The sequence below is a fragment of the Oreochromis niloticus genome, linkage group LG6 (genome assembly GCF_001858045.2).
Source record: "Oreochromis niloticus isolate F11D_XX linkage group LG6, O_niloticus_UMD_NMBU, whole genome shotgun sequence".
Classification (NCBI taxonomy): domain Eukaryota; kingdom Metazoa; phylum Chordata; class Actinopteri; order Cichliformes; family Cichlidae; genus Oreochromis; species Oreochromis niloticus.
The window spans coordinates 37,913,092-37,931,770 of NC_031971.2; the positions used below are offsets into that span (position 1 = coordinate 37,913,092).

General features: G+C 42.1%; 1 protein-coding gene across 6 annotated transcripts in view; it reads left to right on the plus strand.

Annotated features, from left to right (window-relative positions):
* Positions 1-18,679, plus strand: part of rptor (regulatory associated protein of MTOR, complex 1) — a 188,051-nt gene that overhangs the window by 139,249 nt on the left and 30,123 nt on the right. For all 6 annotated transcript variants that reach the window (XM_025908055.1, XM_005470097.4, XM_003447979.5 and 3 more), the window contains 8 exons: positions 62-202; positions 793-913; positions 1,669-1,809; positions 4,490-4,645; positions 10,846-10,964; positions 17,059-17,162; positions 18,251-18,428; positions 18,545-18,655. In XM_025908055.1, coding sequence (XP_025763840.1) covers positions 62-202; positions 793-913; positions 1,669-1,809; positions 4,490-4,645; positions 10,846-10,964; positions 17,059-17,162; positions 18,251-18,428; positions 18,545-18,655 — 1,071 coding nt within the window. The remainder of the gene's footprint in view (positions 1-61; positions 203-792; positions 914-1,668; positions 1,810-4,489; positions 4,646-10,845; positions 10,965-17,058; positions 17,163-18,250; positions 18,429-18,544; positions 18,656-18,679) is intronic.

The window sequence follows — 18,679 nt, forward strand, 5'->3', positions numbered from 1 at the left end:
CATCTTTACTGAACGAGGAGGAGAGAAAGCTCAAGGCGCCGTTTGGTTTGTGCTGTTGCAGGTGAGGTGTGCGGCTGTCTTTGCTTTGGGGACGTTTGTGGGGAACTCTGCTGAGAGGACGGACCACTCCACCACCATCGACCACAACGTGGCCATGATGCTGGCCCAGCTCATCAACGATGGCAGCCCTGTGGTCCGAAAGGTCGCTACAACACACAGACAGACACTCGCATAAAATATATTTACAAACTGATAAATGTAGAAATTGGGAATTTAAAAATGTGCAAAAACAACAGAAGGACATAGACTTAAAACTAGACCTAGAAAGACTAAACTACAGTTCCACTAAGATCACTGGTATACTGGTGCATTTGAGATTATTTAAAGATCTAATCATCTTGCACAATGACAACCATATTGATCCACAATTCTCTAACAATAACTGTGGCCTGTGTGTGGCCTACTGGGTATTGATAAGTTCCTGCACCTGGCTGCTCTTTGTTACTTGTGAAACTAGAAATTTTCATTTTTTAAACAACATTTCATTTTTTAAGATAACCATGAAAAATAAAAACCCAAAAAGTCTATTTGTTTAAGAGTTGCTAACAAATGTGTCTGGAGAAAAGACTGTTAATCAGACAGCTTTTTGTTTTTTGACAGGTAAAACATCCAAAAATAAACCAATAAAAACATTTGAATTGGAGGACGTTTGCTCCTTTGTCACCTTACACCTAAAACAAACTGAATGACCGTCATGGTTGATGTTGTATCTTTTGCATATGCATTTGGCAGGAGCTGGTGGTGGCACTGAGTCACCTGGTCGTCCAATATGAGAGCAACTTCTGTACTGTTGCCCTCCAGTTTATAGAAGAAGAGAAGAACTACTCCGTGCCGTCACCGGCCAACACCGCGGGTATGTGGTCAGCAGTTCCTTTAATCAGAGTCACTGTGTCAGATTTTGAGTATGTGGGATTTGTACACTCGTAGGCCAAAACCTAGTTTGGGATTTTCATTGTGTTGTAATCTGAATGACTCTTGACCCAGAATATGACTTTTTTATAATCATTTGAATAAGGTTGATGTTCCCTGTGATACAGATCGGGCTTAATTTACAGGATATTTATGTATCAGTGGTAAGAGATCAAATTTAGCAGGGGTCAGAGGATTGAAAGCTGAAGTCATACCTCTCCTGTATGCAGGTGTGTGCAGGGAGAGTGGGTCGACTGGGATGAGTGAGTTTATGAAGTATCTGTTTGAATTTGTTGTTTCCATTTTTTATGACGGCTTGTTTCACAGGACATAATTCACTTTTGCTCAGATTCAAATTATAACAGCACAGCTTAGGCTCAGTTTAGAACGAGGAGAAGGTGAACCAGCAAATCACGATTTTTTTTTTCTTAAGGCAAAAAAATCTCAACTGTTGTCGCGTACATGGCAAACATGTGTACAGCTGTTTACCTGAGAAATTAGATTTGGACTTGAGTCAAAATTCTCAAAAGTTCTTAGTCAGAAACGGAAAAACCACTTAAACAGTTTTTTAAGTAGTTATTTTAGGTTATAAAGTTCCCACATTGATTGAGTTGGGTCAGACTGGGAAACCTAATCATTTTTACCTGTTTGGGAAAATCTGTGATCTGATTAATGTGCTTTACTGCATTTCACGTTCAGAGCCCGGTAACCTGACTCCAGTGAGGGACAGCCCAGCCATCCCTCGCTTACGATCAGTGAACTCCTACACCAACATCCGAACTGCTACCACTGCCCGCAACCTGAACAAGAGTCTGCAGAACCTCAACCTCAATGAAGAGGGTAAGACCGAGCGACAGGAAGTAGAGTGCTGGCAAATTAATGTGTGTAAAATAGAGAGAAATAAAATGAAGTCGAGTTTAAGAATGATTTTTTTTTTATGCGGGTTGCATTAAGACATAGATTTATAGAGCTTAATAAATTGAATTATTTCAAAGAAAGAGAAATATCACATTCTACTAGATTTTCGTCTTCTACATCAGCTGCGGACTCTGGATGTTATTCTTCAGGCTAACTTCTGCATTTTGTTATTCCTGAGTGTGACTCAGTGTGCATTAATAAGAGGTTTCACAACCACCAGAGAGGTCGTGACCAGGTTTCCAAACAGGCACAGTTCTTCAGCTTGTTGATTCGAATCCAGCTCTCACATGTAAAAAACATTTTTTTTTAAAATACCAGTTTCACATCATCTTTGTCACGATGCTTAACTCGACACTCGTGTGTCATGTTAGGCATAAGCGTAACACCCAGAGAATATTTAGTACGCCTGCAGTATTTTGTTGTGTAAGTGTATGTTTGCTATTCAGAGGTGGACCTTGGCCCTTTCCCAAAGAAATCCCTATCCAAAATCACTTCTTCATGCTAACTAACACTCTGCTGTGGAGGGCACGCCAACCTAGTGAGTCAAACTGCATCAAAGTTACCAAGAGAGACTTTTTTTACACTAAACTTGTCAAATCCAGCTAAATGAAAGTTTTTAATTGTTGCTGCTTCATGTTGGTTCCCCTAACCTTTGCACTGGCTGATGATTATTGAGAATTTTTCAGCTATAAATGTTATAAATTTCATCTTAGTGTTCAGTTTCACCTCTCCATTTTCTTTTAAATTTTGATTTAAAGTAAAAGTATTTTTTTCTGTTTCCTCTTACTTCTATTAGGCTCTTTTTCAAGTCCACGATTTAAATGCTACTTTGCCTGAGCAGCTTTGCATGATTCAGAGTGCAGAGTAATCCTTATTTATCTTATATCGGGCAGCATTGGTGCTGCCCCTCAGGTCATCGTCTGTCTTTAAGGCCACCTTCCCTCAGAGCCAGCGACAATAAATAGATGACTGAGATAACCATGTTAAGGAAATCGAGTGTTCAGAGCGGCCTAAATCATGAGCAGCTCTCATCTCAGCCTGATCACCAGTGGAAATGGGGAGCTGTCCATGGTGCTGAACTTTAAACCAAAGGCATACTGCACTGTATGACTCTGGGTGACCGGGGAGGAGATCTTTGCAGCCAATCACTGACAAGACAGACTAACAGAGGTTCAGTTATCAGTCAGCATGAGCCAGACCAGCTGCCTTTGTTTTTAACAGGGTGATTATTCACCTCAGTGATCAACGTCTCTTTTGTTTTGATGTTGAATGACAAGCTGCACAAGCAACCAACTCACTCTGAATATTGTCATATGTTTTACATGATATATATTTTGGCATATCTGAAGTATTTAAATAAATGCAGTTTGATTTGCTTGTGAGCACCTGAGCATCAAAGCAGGACTCGAGTACGTGTGAATCCTCCCTGTTAACAAGGAGGGTTTGCTGACATTTGGCCAGCTCACAGAGTTTACTTCATGTTACTTGTTTGGCAGGTATTTTATCTTTACTAATCTCCAGTCCAAAAATCATTTTTGGGACTCAAATTTCTAACTTTTTGTTTGTTTGTTTTGGGGTTTTGCCTTGTTTTTTTTTTGTAATCTGCCACCGGTGTAATGTAGGGTAATTTGGTAAGTTAGTGCTTTATTGTCCATTTCTATCCTTCCTGGTGGTTTGGGATGACCATCAGCGTGACAACCACAAAACAGGGGCAAAGTTGGAAAAGCTGTACGGACTGAAATTGAGTTTTTCAACCCGTCACGCTTATTTTCTGCTTTTCAAACAGACGTAACTTCAAGAAAAAGCTTTGTTCGCTTCAGAAAACCTTTTGTGAACTTTTCTTTTTATTCATATTTAGAAAGGATTCTTTAAAAAAGGGAAGTTAAAGTGTGAGTAAAAACTTTTTACTGCAATAAAAAAAACCTAATGCTAATCAAAATATTCATGGAATAATTTAAGCTGTAGCCATGTAAATCTAGCACGAGGGTCCAGGGCTTTTCAAGCACAACTCACTGTCATTACTGAGCTTGTGACCTCCTGTTTGTGTCAGTGTTCAGTGATTCAGACAGCCAAAGCTAGCTGCCCTCTCTCTGTCTACCACTGCCAGGCTGAGCAATGACTAAGCCCTGAGTGGCGCTAAATCACTGGCACTTGGTGAAGTGCCTAACCTACTGCTGACACCATTTCTAATTCACATTCTCGGTGCTTATTCCAATGCACAGGGGTGTTTATCATCAATAAGCACCGAGCAGAATGTATTTCCATTCTCTACCAATCTCCATTTCCACATTTCAGCCTGCAGTTTGTTTGGCCCATGCATGGGAGTTGGAGTTGTGTGAGTCAGAGTAATGAGTGGTGTTTATGGTAGTTACAGCAGGAAACGAGTGGATCTGACGTCTGAAATGAAGTTATGAGCAACCTGACGTTGGCCTCTAAGTTTACACATTTCACACTTGATTGGCTGTTGATTACACTGTTCAGTTTTGTTTTCTTTTTTTAGTGTAAATAATGGCACATTTACAGCAGCTAATCAGCTTCCTTTTCTTCCTTTTCAACCTATTTCATTTATAATGCTCATAATTTCTCGCTGTCCTCCATCCAGGTGGACCAGCAGCCTTCTCTCCTGGTAACTTGAGCACCAGCAGCAGTGCCAGCAGCACCCTGGGGAGTCCTGACAACGACGAGTACATCCTCTCTTTTGAAACCATCGACAAAATGCGACGGGTGTCCTCGTACTCTTCTCTGAACTCCCTCATAGGTAACTAATGCCCAGTACTAACTGAGCTCTGTCTGTGGTTTCCTACAAGGCTTCGGTGTGAAATGTTTAAGTAAATGTTGAAAAATGCTTAAAAAGTGTGCAAGGGGTAGAGAAGGATCCTGAGGAGGCACTGAGGACGTGAGATGTGTGAGGCAGGTGTTACTCACTGATCCTCAGGCCAGAGAAGAATGGAGAGCGACACAGAAGCACCGGGCAGCTCTGACCCCGGGGGCTCTTTTGAAGTTGATGACTTTTCCCCTCCAGGGTCCCTTGAAGCAGACATTAATGTGGTGGAGGACCATGGTGGTCCCAAGCCATATCAATTCGAGCCACTGACTCCGGCACCAGTAAGACCCAGAGCTCGCTCTCTCTCTATCAAGGGACTGTCCTGCTGCAGCCTAGTCATATGATGTAAAAGGAAACTGTTCAGCTCAGTAGCCATAGCAGTGATTCTTCAACCAGAAAACACCGCTGCGTAACGTCCTGTGTCTCCAAGAGAATATTTTTTTTGAAGAGAGCAAGAAGCCTTTTTCAAACTGTGAAATGTGGGTTTTTTTGTTTTTTTTAAAGATTTTGGTATAAAACATGCAGAAAATCTAGGCTAGACACACACATACTGTCATTTACTATCGAAGACAAAACCACATCTGCCACAATAACTGTCTTTAGCAACACTTGCATTTACAAAACCACAGATGATTTGAGAAGCAGCATGCACAAGGTAAACAAACATTATATAACAGCAGCTATGCACTATTATAAACCCAGATTTATTTAATATCTTGACAAGTCCACCGACCACTAACAGAGCTATATTCACAGGCAAAGCAACTAATAGCTAATAACAGACATGTAAGCTGACGGTGTGATGTCAGAAGATGGAAAATCCAACTGCTCGCTTAATATGCAATCTGTTCTATCTTGCTAGCAAAGAAATAGTCAGTTGATACAGGCGGAGGAACAACATGCAACAGTAGCATGCTAATGTTGCAGTTAATTGTTGACTGTGTTTTGCAGTTCTCTAAACACCTAACCTATATCAATTTCACAATCATTTAACATTCAGATGTGTTTTTTAAATTTGTAGAGCTCTATTACGATGTCTCAAAGCAAATTAGTTTAGCATAAAGTGAAACAATAACTTTAATCAAGTTTACTTTTAAGCCAGTCGTCTTCTTTGAGATGGGCTGTTGGTTTTGAAAATGAGCAGCTTGTTTGGAAAATCATCGTTTTATTTATCATTTCATTGTATATTAGCTTTGCTAACTGTGTGTCGGCTGTATCTGGAGACGTTCATTAGCATGACTAATGTAGCTGTAACCCTGCTGGATGATGCAGTCAGCAGCAGGGACAGTGTTGCAATATTTGTCATCACATGAGCAACAATCCCGAGGGGGCTGTGTGTGAGAGAAAAATAAAGGAAATAACTGACCTGAAGAACGTGCGAGGAAGAGGAAGCATGTGAGAGGCCTCAGTAGAGTAACCCTGAAACAAGGCCACAGACGGAAAAGCTCCAAATCCAAGAATAGAGCAAGTGCAAAGACTGTTTGCAGATGTGTAAAGGACACCACAGAAGGAGTGGGGGGCTGGGACGTTAAAGTGCTTTTCCTGATACATACCGAAGTCGCCCCTGTTCACTTACTGCTGCTCGCAGGTGATTGGCGGGCTCCGCCATGCGCCCTGACAGGCAGTTTGTGTGTGAGCAGAACAACTATTAACTCACTTCCACCCCCACAGGAAAGAGGAAAGTGAAACTCAGGATTCCCTCTTTCTCTTTTTTGCTTTTTTAATGTTAAATTTTAACTTGGAAACCTTTCTTAATCTCCCAGCTGCCCCATCACATCTCAGTTAATGCTTTTAGCACAGCAAAAATATAAAATTGAGCTCTGAAGAATACATTTAAGTTGCTGTGAAAGTAGTTTGAGGTATTGTAATAAAAACTGGCTTTGTTTTAGTTATTTTCATATTGGTCCTCTGAGGAGAAAGCAAACCAGTTTCTTCTCTATTTTAACACAATCCACTGTGTAAATGTGCACAGAGACCTACTCAAACGCACATCTGAGTTATTCTGTAAGACACTCATTCTTCTTTCAAGGTACTGAAAACTGGCTTTTTTCTCCTCTCTAAAAGAAACATAAGGGGTTTCTCGGCTAATCCAGAAACCTGAAGTCAAATTCCGCAGGGCCTTCCAGCTGTTCTGGTGGGATTTTCAGAGGTTTTTCATGTTTTTATGTTTTTAATAGCACAGACACAATAGGAAACCAAAGCTTGGAAATTAATGTTTGATGAAGAAAATCAATAAAAACACGTTGGCACAGTGTTCGCTCTCTTTACCCTTTTATCTGACAAATCTAAAATTTGATGCCCATTTAAACTTTTTTCAGCGTGCACTGCTGGCGTGAGCTTCCCGTCCATGTAAATGGGTTAATCAAAAAATAAACATATTGGCGTCTCGCCCGCTAAACTGTTCCCCCAGCACAGCTGAGCAGAGTCCAAACACCCCCGTCAGCGAGCTGGTATAAACGTCTTCTCTCACAGTGGGCAGAGAAGATGAATGGATGTTTCTGGGACACAAAGAAAGGGCTAAAATGCTTACCTGAGTGCAGATTTGTGTAGAATTAGATTTGCTTTTGCCTCTTACATTTCTTTTGTCACTTAGATTCAGTTATCTAACTCATTTGAGACTTCAATTGTCGTTCTGATTTATTTGTTCTTAACTTATTCTCTTCCATCCTTTGTTTGGTTTGAAGTTGCTTTCATAAGACCCTTGGGGCTTGCTTTTTCATCTCAACTGGAAACAAAAAGCATTAACTTGTTTCTCACTTTGTGGTAAACAGCAGCATGCATCCACTGATTTATCTCATCTATCTGCAAACAAAGAAATGTTGAGAGGGTACGTGTATTATAGGCCTGCATTTTGGAACAGATTGAAATGCTGAACGCAGCAGCTGCAGGAGTCTGCCTGCACAAAACCAACAGGGTAATAAAAGTGTGCTGTGGGCCAGGGTCAGAGCACTGATTGATGGACTTACTATTTGTTATTATAATTACCACCAAGCTGGGAGGTTCATTTGTGAGGCATAAACATCTAATATGGCTTCAGCTGAGGTTCAGAGGTTGTTTTTAATCTTTTGTTTTCAGTAACATAAAGTCTTGGATGTTGTGCTTGGAGGACACTGTTTTGGGGTGTAAGGTCTTTAGGTGTCTGCCTGATTTATCGTTCCTCGATTTAGTGCTGAACATTGTTGATAAGTAATCTGAAGAAAACATGGACACACGGCTTATGTAAAATATCTTTATAAAAGACAATACAGTACTGAAACTTGATGCATATTGCGCATTTGCAGCTTGTGGCATCTATACATGCAGTCATACATGCAGTACTGCTTCTCTGAGTCTGGGTCACAGTTGAAGCAGAGCTGTACTGACTCCCTGCTACCGCCTCCCTATCTTGTCCAGGAATACTGAGGCACTCCCAGGCAGGCCACACGGGTCTGTCCAGAGGTCTTCTCCCAGGTGGACATTTCTAAGACACCTCACCTTGGAGCCATCCTGTCCATGCATAAAATCTCCTCCTGTCTGACTTAGCACTTAACCCCACCTCTAAACACAAACCCAGACACACTGTTGAGGATTGTCGTGTCTGCGTCTTGTTTCCAGGGTGAACTTAGATTGATAAGCTGCACCACAACAGACTGGTACAGCAGCCCACTTGTCAACCACCTCCTCTGTTCTGAACTGCACTCTGAGGTGCTTTAACTCCACCGTATGCAACATTTAATCCCCAACTCAAAGCAGGTCTCAAATTTAGAATTATCGAGCTTTCATCCAAACCTCATGGTGTAAGGTAAGCTAGAGGTCAGCAGCCCACATCATCTGCAAAAAACTGATCTCGTAACCACGAAGGTGGACAAAGCCCTTTCCTTGGTTAAGTTCTGTCCATAAAGGTTACTTCCTTTTGGATGCAGTATTTATTTCAGCCGTTACAGCCATTCGCCCTCTAACGACCCTGAATAGCTGCACCACGTCCATCCGTACAGCAGTTGACAAAGACAACATCAACCGTTTCATCTTTGCGATGGTGCTAGAAAAGCTCATATACAAAAGTCAGTAAGGTTCACGCTCTGTGAACCGTGCTGATATTTTCATTCCAGACCAAAGCTGTGAAGCTGTGCATCTAAGGTAGCCCATGACTAATGCAGACTTTTCGTCTGCCTGGGCCGACTTTCAAATTTGTTACATCAGAAGCTTAAATTCACTTTTGTCAGTGTGTTTGAGGCAGTCTCCCATTTAAAGAGCACCGCAGGTATGATTTGGTGCTGCTTACACTGCTTACTTCTCGCTCTGAAATATATTAAAAATATATTTTACACACACGAGGTCCTTCACTGCTTTCAGACATTCTGATGTACTTTTTATGTTTCAGCCATTTATAGCTCCCAAAAAATGATATTCAGTTTTAAAGGTAATTTATGTCATCTGCAAGAATTGGTAGAGGCTATAAAAAAATGATGCAGTGGTTCATTTAGCCAGCGGTTAACATCTTTACTACTGTACATCCATTTCTCTCTGCACAAGACTTCGGACGACAGCAGTGTCACGTCAGGACAAGGCTGTGCTGCAGTGCTCAGCCAGTGAATGATATTCACCGTCACGTTCTTTCATGTGGGCTGTGTAGGGATGGTGCACTGGTAATTTGTGCGCAGCAGTTAAATGGGAGAGGAGCCGTATTTCACATTTATCAAGTGGCTGTTTACTGCAGCAGCTAGCACGCTGGCTAGCTGTCGCTAATCATATCCTGGCCCTCAGGCTGCAGTCTAATCACCTCTTTAACTCCCTCGCTCTCTTCCTTCCGCAGTCACTCTTGCTCTCTCTGTCACTTCATCTCTCCCTCCTTGTTCAGGATGCTTTTTTTTCTTACTTATTCTTCGTCTTCTCTCTTTGTATCTTGCCTTTTTGATCACTCTCTGTCATATGTCAGAGCACAGAGGCTTCTGAAATGTATGATCCGTCTCTGTTCTCTTTTCCCCTCCTTCTGCACTCTGTTTGGTTTCGCTGCACCGACACCACATGTTTCATATTGCATCCATCCCCTGGCTGCTGCCTTCTGTCTTCCTCCATTTTTGGGGGGAGCGGTTGCCCTTTTTGTCTCCCTTGTTTGAAGCACTTTCTGGCAGGAAGTCTCAGTTAGTGGGTCCAGACTTCAGTCATTCTCGTTACCTCGCAGGGTTTATAACTCCTGGATTTTTAGAAAAGTGGAGACTTGGGCAGGGTAGAGCGTGACAGCGGTCATCCTTAGAGGTCAAATTGCACGGCTACCTTCATAGTCGGAGAGATCTGAGAAGAAGGAGGGAATAATCAATTCAAAATGAGAAACGGCAACAGCTGGGGACTGCCAAATGTCCCAGTGCCTGACACTGAGAAAGACGGCAGATTGAAGCTGACAGACCGAAGGACTTTTAGATGGAGCTAGAGTAGAAAAGGAGCTGCAGCAGGAAGAGGGCTAAGTAAGGACAGCATGCAGGAGCAAGTAAAGGCTCACAATCTAGGGTGAGTTTGAATAAGAAAAAGAGTTCATTCTAACACAAAGAGACACAACAGGCTGGTGGTGCCCCCAAACAAACTGTTGTCAGCAAGAAACTCTTGTGAAAATGACAGAAGGAGGAGAGGAGAAAGTTCAAAGAACAACAAACAAGCTTCAGAGAAAATCAGCAAATTGTCACATTCACTGCAAAGACGACGCAGAAGAAAATATAATGACGCGTGAACAAAAACACCTTGACAACAGGAAATGCTTTGTTCATTTGTATTCATGATAACAGCAACAGTTCTCGGCAGTGGAGCTCCGGTGGATGCGGAGAGCCAGCTGTTTGTTGCGTGTGTGTGTTGTGCGTTGATTAATTGTGTACATTAGCTTACACCAGAGGTCCGTTTCCCTCTGCCAGCCAAAAAAACCTATAACAACTGCAGGAGAGGTAAATGACCGGAGAGGGTAGCATGAAGCTAATGAGATGAGCACTTAGCTCTTCTTGTAATGAACTTGGAAGTGAATTTTAAGATCTACATCAGAGTGAGGTGTACAGTATGAGTGTGTGGGTGTTTTGTACATGTGTTAATCTTCTCAGTGTGTGTGATTTGTGTCTGTTGTTTAAAACTTTGCTTCCAAGCTGAATTTTTCTCGTTTTGTTTGTCTCTTCTAGGCGTGTCCTTCAACAGTGTTTACACTCAGATCTGGAGAGTGCTGCTTCACCTGGCTGCAGACCCTTTTCCTGAAGTGTCAGATCTGGCCATGAAGGTCCTCAATAGCATAGCATACAAGGTGCGTTATGTTCGGGTCTTTAAAGCTTTTATCACAAACTGTGTATTAAAGACTGACTTTGATTTGGCTCAGTCACACCAGAGCAAGAATAGCACAACAACCTTCTGTTGAGTAGGATGTAAAACCTGACCTTTGGTTTCCCAGCAACTGCAATCAATTGGTTTATATTTGGGGACAGATTGCAAATAGTTGTGGGAACCAGGCTACTGCTTTTGATCACAAGATGATTACACAAGTTGTCTATTGGAACCCAGCCTGTCTCCAAATAAGTGTCCTTAACAAATTTATTAGACCAAGCAGCAAGAAAATACAAATACTTCAAAAATCTACCCAAAAGGAGTTTGACTGGATTTACTGATTTGAATGTTATTATTTTTATAGCCAAGTTTGAGGCAGCTGCTCATTGGTTGGACTGTCTGAGAAGTCAGAAAAGAATTGAGCGTAACGTTCAGCTAAAACTAATTTTGTGCTTTGACTGACTCTATCTTAATGCTGGTTTATTGCCGTTTTGAATCAGCAGACCTGCTTTGAAAATGGCAACAGACTGATTTCATGTTCATTCTGTGTGGTCACACTTATTTTGGTCTTGCTGCAGTTCAGTTCCCAAGCACTGTCTCCCCCCCCCCCCCCCCAGTGTGACTGTAGCATAGTTGCTTGTGGAGTCCCTTTCTGAAGCCTCAGTGTTAGCATTTTGGTGGTTGCTATGTTGTAATTAGCGGTAAGCTAATTCTTGCAAGCTTGGATAACATATTCATCCATAGATTGAATACAAACATCGACAAAGACACCTGTGAATTGGTGCTGGGTGTGTGTGCTTTCTCCGCACAGGTAGCTGAAGCCACTAATCGAGTCGCTGAACTCCGTGTTTGTGGTTTTGGTGCTTTTTGGAGAATTTTTAATGAATTTGTCCAATAAATAATAATGTGCCTTAATTTAATGTAAAATACCCACTGAATAAGTATTGTGAAGGGTAAAAGTAGCCAAAATAATTTTTGTACCAGGCTGTTAAAAGTCTAATTAAAGCGGTAATGTTGGGCCTTTTTTATCATGGTCTAAATGGATCGACTCCCTTTTAGAGCCGCCCTCGTGTGGCCATTAGAGGAACTGCATCCGCTTCGTTTTTCAGCCCTTCAGGTTGCTGATTGTTTCTCAAAAAGGCTTCTGTGTATCACTGATAAGCATTCAAGAAAGAGCGGGGAAATTAGTTTTACAGCTTTTGCTTGCTGCATGAGTTTAAGGTTTGAGCCTTTTCTTCCTTTTCCTGCTGTCCACATTATAAGTAATTCTTAAAGCTGAGTATCATCTCATTTTCTGGAGTCTACTATAATGAGGATATTATAATTGACTTTTTGTCTCTGTATCCTCGTATATCAGTTCTTTTTCACCTCATGGTTATACAGTGAAAAAGATCAGCTTCCAGCACACATGCCCCTCCCTCCCACTGGCATTTGCTTCCTCCGAAAGGCCATTACTTTTGTGCAAATGCAATTAAGGGCCAATGACTCCCCGAGGCTTGGCAGAGCGGAGCAGAGCAAAGAGGCTGCCGTAACTTAAGGAGCTATAATAACCACTATACTCCACCACCCATCCTAAGCCTCGGGCAGGATTTCTTGTGTTTTCCACCACCAACACCAATTGTTCCCTCTGTTACCTTCACACAGGCAGCATCTCTGCATCGAGGCTTCCGTCTCAGCTGCAATAAAACAAAGAACAGGACGCGATTAACAATATAATGCAATAGGCGTTTTCTTCTGCCAGCACCGTAACACATTTTTGGAGCATGAGTTATTGTGGACCTGCACACTCAAGTCAATTTAACAAACAGTGGTGTCATATTTATAAAGATTAGGTCCCTGACAAGCAACATATGAGAACAAGCAGATTTTCAGCAATGCTATAATCCCAAGGAAGACGCCTTGAATGGAAGGAGACAGGATTCAGTCGCGCCCTGCACCTGCTCAGGACACTTTTGCGACACCTTTAGGGGGTTAATCATCATCAATCATGTTAATCTTTTAAGCTGTAAACTTGAGACTTGATTGAAAAAAAAAAAGAGGACTTTTACAGAGTTGCACAGGCTCAATTTTTAAACCCACAGAGTCTGACTAATATATTTGTTTGTAGTTATTTATTTACTCATTTACCCAATCCTGACTCTGCTCAGATCAGCTGCTCGTTTCCTTTGTGGCTGCAGAGTCCTCACAAGTTGAAAGTTGTTTCTTTTCTTTGCTTTTAAAATTTTCATTTCAACCATTATTAATTCCAATACTGAGATATCAGCAAATAGTTAATATTATATCATAATATCGGGTCCCCAATAAATCTGTTGGGCTGCAGTAGCCAGGATATGTCCTTTCACTCACACATTAAACAAATGTGTAGGACGCCCCATCAGTCTGTGCAGCTTTGTCGAAATTAAAAGCATTCTGTCTCAGAGTGATGCTGAAAAACGAGGTCGTGTGTTGTTACTCGTAATGTAATTCCTCGTTTTGCAGTTGTCTTAAAAGCTCAGTGAAAAGCCCTCAGCTGCAGCGAGAACACTGAAAGGAACTGGAAAGCGAGATCATATTTTCCTTGTTCGTGGTCTCTCGACGCTCCTTTTCATGAATTTTAAGTCGTCTCTTTTCCCTCAACCTTCAGCCGGTCTTGGATGAAGGTTTTCTCTCCCCACTCCTGGTTCTGTTGGGGGTTTCTTCCTGTTAACACAAAGTTCTTCTTCTCCACCATCACCGAGTGATTGTTCATTCAGGTCCTCTGATCACTGGGATTTTGTTTGTAATTTGTTGCTTTCTCAACCATTATATGTTGTATCTGTAGTATGTAAATAACATTGAACTGAATTGTCTAAGGATGGCTTCCTTTCAAGTTGTTATAGATTAATACATTTATTATATCTCTGTGTAACATCTACTTGTAAATAGGACTCAAACAAATGTTCTTAGAACAAGTGGTAAACAGAACTGTACAAAATTTAAAACAAATATCACAACAAAGATGAGAAAGACTAAAAACAAAAACAAGACCTTAAACGGAATAAGCACAAGTACTTTGATTTGGGATGAAAAACAAAGTATTTTGTAAATAAATAAAACAATGACGGCCAAATATTTAAAGGTAATTTATTCCAATGAGGAGAAGGATAGAAAACAGACATTAAAGAGGATTTGATCTTAGCGTTTGATGCGGAATTTGAAGAAGGAGCAAAATATTGTTCTGGACTATAACGATATCATGAGTGCACATTTTAAACAGTGGCGTTAACAGTCTTTTTTATTTTTCCCTCTCTCTCAAAGAGCTCGGCAACAACTGCTTATTTCAAGAACCTTCATTCAAGTTCACAAGTGCTAACGGCTCTTTTAATTAAGATTTTAAATGTCAAATGTTATTGATTTGTAACAAAGCGAAACAAGGTCAGGAGCTAATTAAAATGTACTTGCTTCCAAGATGATTAAGACTCTAAATGCTTTTTTTATAGTCCAGTGTTGCTGTCTGATGCTGGGCCTCATGGAGATTTTTAATAGTATATACATTTTGAACATATCGTCATTCTTTTATTCAGGAGGGTCCAGTCGTTTTCACAGATGTGTCACTAATAAAGTTGGATCACGTCCATCTGAAGCAAACCCAGAGCATTTTTTATGTTTGAATGGCAAAGATTTACTGTCCAACACAGCCCTTATCTCCCAGTTGTTTGCCTGTATTGAAAGGAGATTATTGGTTAAGAGAGAGAGGGTGAGAAGTTCGAACATCCGGGAGGGGCTCAGAGTAGAGCCGCTGCTCTTCCACATCGAAAGCAGCCAGTTGAGGTGGTTTGGGCATCCGATAAGGATGCCTCGTGGCTGAGGTGTTCCGGGCATGTCCCACCGGGAGGAGGCCCCGAGACAGACCCAGGACACGCTGGAGAGATTATAACTCTCGGCTGGCCTGGGAACGCCTTGGTGTTCTCCCGGACAAGCTGGAGGAGGTGGCCAGGCAGTGGGAGGTCTGGGCTTCTCTGCTTAGGCTCTGCCACCTGGCCCTGGATAAGCAGAAGAAGATGGATGGTTGGATTATGGTTAAGAACTTAAGGTTTTCAATGAACCCCCAAATATCATCTTTACCTGCTTCTCTTTAGTGGTTTACTGTGAAATCCAGTTTAATTTAAAGTTTCTCCTCATCTACAAGGTCTTGAAAAATCAGGCCCCAATGTGCCATATTAGCCCAGCAGAGCGCTTCACTCTCAGACTGCTGGCTGGCTTACACTTGGAGTAGAATGGGAGGCGGAGCTTTCAGCTCCAGTTTTCAGTCAGGAGACAGACGTACTCGTTTGTTAAGATTAGACTCAAAACCTTTTGATAAAGCGTAAATTCGGGCTGGATTAAAAAAGGACCCTGAACTTTCCCTCAGTTATGCTGCTGTAGGCTCAGGCTGCTGTGGGATTAAATGCGAGTACTTCTCACCACATGTGTATATACCACAGACACCGCAGATAACAGCACCTCCCTGAGCTGGTTCTGTTAAATGGAAGTTTCTCCTTCCCGCCGAGGGTCGGGTGATTGTTGGAGTCTTTACCTTACAGTGTAGAGCACCTGGAGGTGACTGTAGTTTTGATTTGGCGCTATATAAATAAACCTCAATTGAATGGAAGAATTCCCTCCATTACCCTCAATCACCTTCAGCTGTTCGATCTCATCATCACATGTCACAGCGATGTCGGAGGCTTTCTCCAGCAGTAAGAAAGCTCTACATAATTTAACAGGATTATTCAGACTTTTCTTTCTTTTCTTTCCCTGAGCTGTCATCCGCTTCCACAGCTGTATCCTTCGACAGCCTCTGACTAATGTGTTTGCGCAGTTGACTCGCTTTCCAGCCAATTAATGATAGAGGAAGTGTGGGGAAGTGGGTTGAAGTCGGAGAACAAGCCCGTTTCCCCACGTGGAGCGGAGCAGCTGCTAGCACCAGTTTCAGCCCAGTTTCCCGCTAAAGCTGCAGTTTTGCATGTCACATTTTCCGCAAAGCTTGTCAGCAAATAAAGCAGGTGCTCTCTCGCGTTAGCGTCTGGTTTGTTTGCTACATGTTGATGATCAGCAAACACTGATGAATAATCCATGAGCATGTTACGTCACTGAGTGGAAACGCTCTTCCGCCCGGATGCTTTTTGTTTCAAAGACCTTTTGTTTGTGCTGTAAGAAAGCTCTGCAGCACAAACCTGAACAGTGAACAGTTCAGGTTTCCTGTTGTTTGTCTGCACGAGCTATGTGCTTACCGCTGTCCTCCTTAACATCTGCGCTTCTCCTTTGTGTCACACATCCACCCCACAATTTCTGCAAAAGACATAAGCGCGTCCTTTAGTTCCTTATCTGCTTTTCCTTTTATGCCCCATCCCATCATATTGATCTTGTTGTGCATGAGTGGAAAAGCTGCTTTCATTAGTGATCTGGCTTTTTCCATAATAATTGTTTCAGCTGCTTTTACTGCTGTTTTCTTTCATTTGACTTGCCTCCTAATGAAGCGCCAACAGCTAACCCTCATAACTGATGTCTCGTCCCCCTCACAGATGCAGCCGTTTTTATGGGCCTGATCTTTGCATTAAAAACTTTCCTGCCTCGCTCTCAGCCTTTCAGACGCACACAGAAGCAAAAGATGCTCACTGCAATTTTGCAATTAGCATAGAAATCAAATCAAAGGTAGTAAAATGTGTTTGCTTGTGTTAACTGGATTTACGCTGCACACAGTTCTCTCCCCACCTGGCTCGAGTAAACAACAGCTCTGCTATTCATCAGCGATGCTTTGCCTCTATTGTCTTTATTAAGTTTGCCCCTCCCTCGTGTGCAGCCATTAGACGACTCACAATGAAGAGGTTATATTACCTGCTCACTTAATGGGATAAACCTGTGGAAATTTAGCAAACTTTGTGAAGTGCTGCACTTTTTATGCAGTTACAGCAGGAAGATTATCCAGATTTTGGGTTTGCTTCTGATCTAGACACTTCTGCATATTTCTCTCTGAAAGCTTTTGAAATATCTGATAAGAAATATCAAAATTTTAAACTGTGAATCTAAATGTGATCGTCAGCAGAAACAAGAATAAACAGACTTTTTTTTTTCTTCCTCAGGCTACGATGAATGCCAGACCTCAGAGGATCCTGGACTCAGGATCGCTCACCCAGTCGGCCCCGGCCAGCCCCACCAGCAAGGGCACGCACATACACCAGGCTGGGTGAGGATGGAGCTCACACATGCATGAACTCCGTGACACACCGAAAACTCATTAAACGGAAACCCCAGAGCATTTGAATCATGTGTTAGGCAAAAAAGACTTGCATTTAATCATCACAATGTGCGTCATTTGTAGCAGGCGAAGGGGATTCTGGCCAAATGTTACTTTAAAATTTATATTGAATTATATGCATGGTGCATGAACCAGGATAAAATATAAAAATCAAGCAAAATTAAGTGTAGATTCAGAAGAAAAATAATTATCAACATTTTAAAATTGAAATATTATCCATGAGCAAATTGATTTCACGACTGAATAATTTCCCAGTTTGCTTGTTTGTGTGTCCAACACCCTTCTGTCATGGTAAATAGTTTTCTATGTGCATTAGAGGAAAGATTCCACCCTTTAATTCAGAACTTTTAGCTTTGCAAACCCCTTCATGGTCATCTCGCGTTAGGCCTCTGCAGCAAATCCAGAGCTGCTGTCATATTACACAACCTGAAAGTTCACTTCTCACCACTTTAATGTGCGCATCTGCAGTTTCACCATTATCTCAAACCTGTGCAGAAAGCAAATCATCAGCTTCTGGGTCAGACTGACCAAAATTTCTCAGGAGCAGCAGCAGCTGGGTTTAACAGTCTGGGAAACTCAGTACTGTCCAAGCCTGAAAGTGGCTCATCAGGTCGGGAGAAGCGAGGCTGTGTCCCATAAGAGGCCCTGAGGTTCGACCATAACGTCCCGAGGTGTCTGAGGGAGTTTTGGCTACATTAAGACAACCTTCATTCACAGCCGGCTCTACTTGCAGGATTTGACTTTGTCCTTTAATACGATTCAAGTTTAAGAGTCGTATTTTTTGCATACTAGAGGAGATCCCCCATGCATTAAAGAAACAGATGTGCAAGTAGTGAGAGGAGGACTGCAGATGAGTGAAAAAGCAGCTGTCCTTTAGACAACACAGAAGAAGTGATGTTAGATTTAGCAGCTGTGTTACATTTAGATGTAGCACAGCTGCTAATTTAAAAATAAAAGCACATAAAATGTGCATTCCTAAACTGACCCCTTAATCCTCTTGTCTTCTTTTCCTTCAGTGGTTCTCCGCCTATGCCCAGCACCAGCAGCTCCAGTCTGACCAACGACGTTCCCAAACCCCCCACAAGGGAGCAGCCGGCCACGCGACCGCCCTATACCCCAACACTGGGAGGACAGGCGCCCCACTCACACCAGTTTACCCGCACACGCAAAATGTTTGACAAGGGACCCGAGCAGGTAGAGAAAGATAAACCTGCCGTGCTGCTGCTAGTCACACTTGTCCTGTCTCTCTCTCCGCTTCGTTTAAATCTTTAAATCACAGTTTTTTTTTTCTTTTTTGTATTTTTCTTTAGGCAGCTGAAGACAGCGATGAACCAGGTGGTCACAGGAACTACATCAGTCCGGCCCTCCAGACAGGCTTGTGCGACTGGAGCGCCAAGTATTTTGCTCAGCCTGTCATGAAGGTCAGTGTCATCATTTGTGTTCCT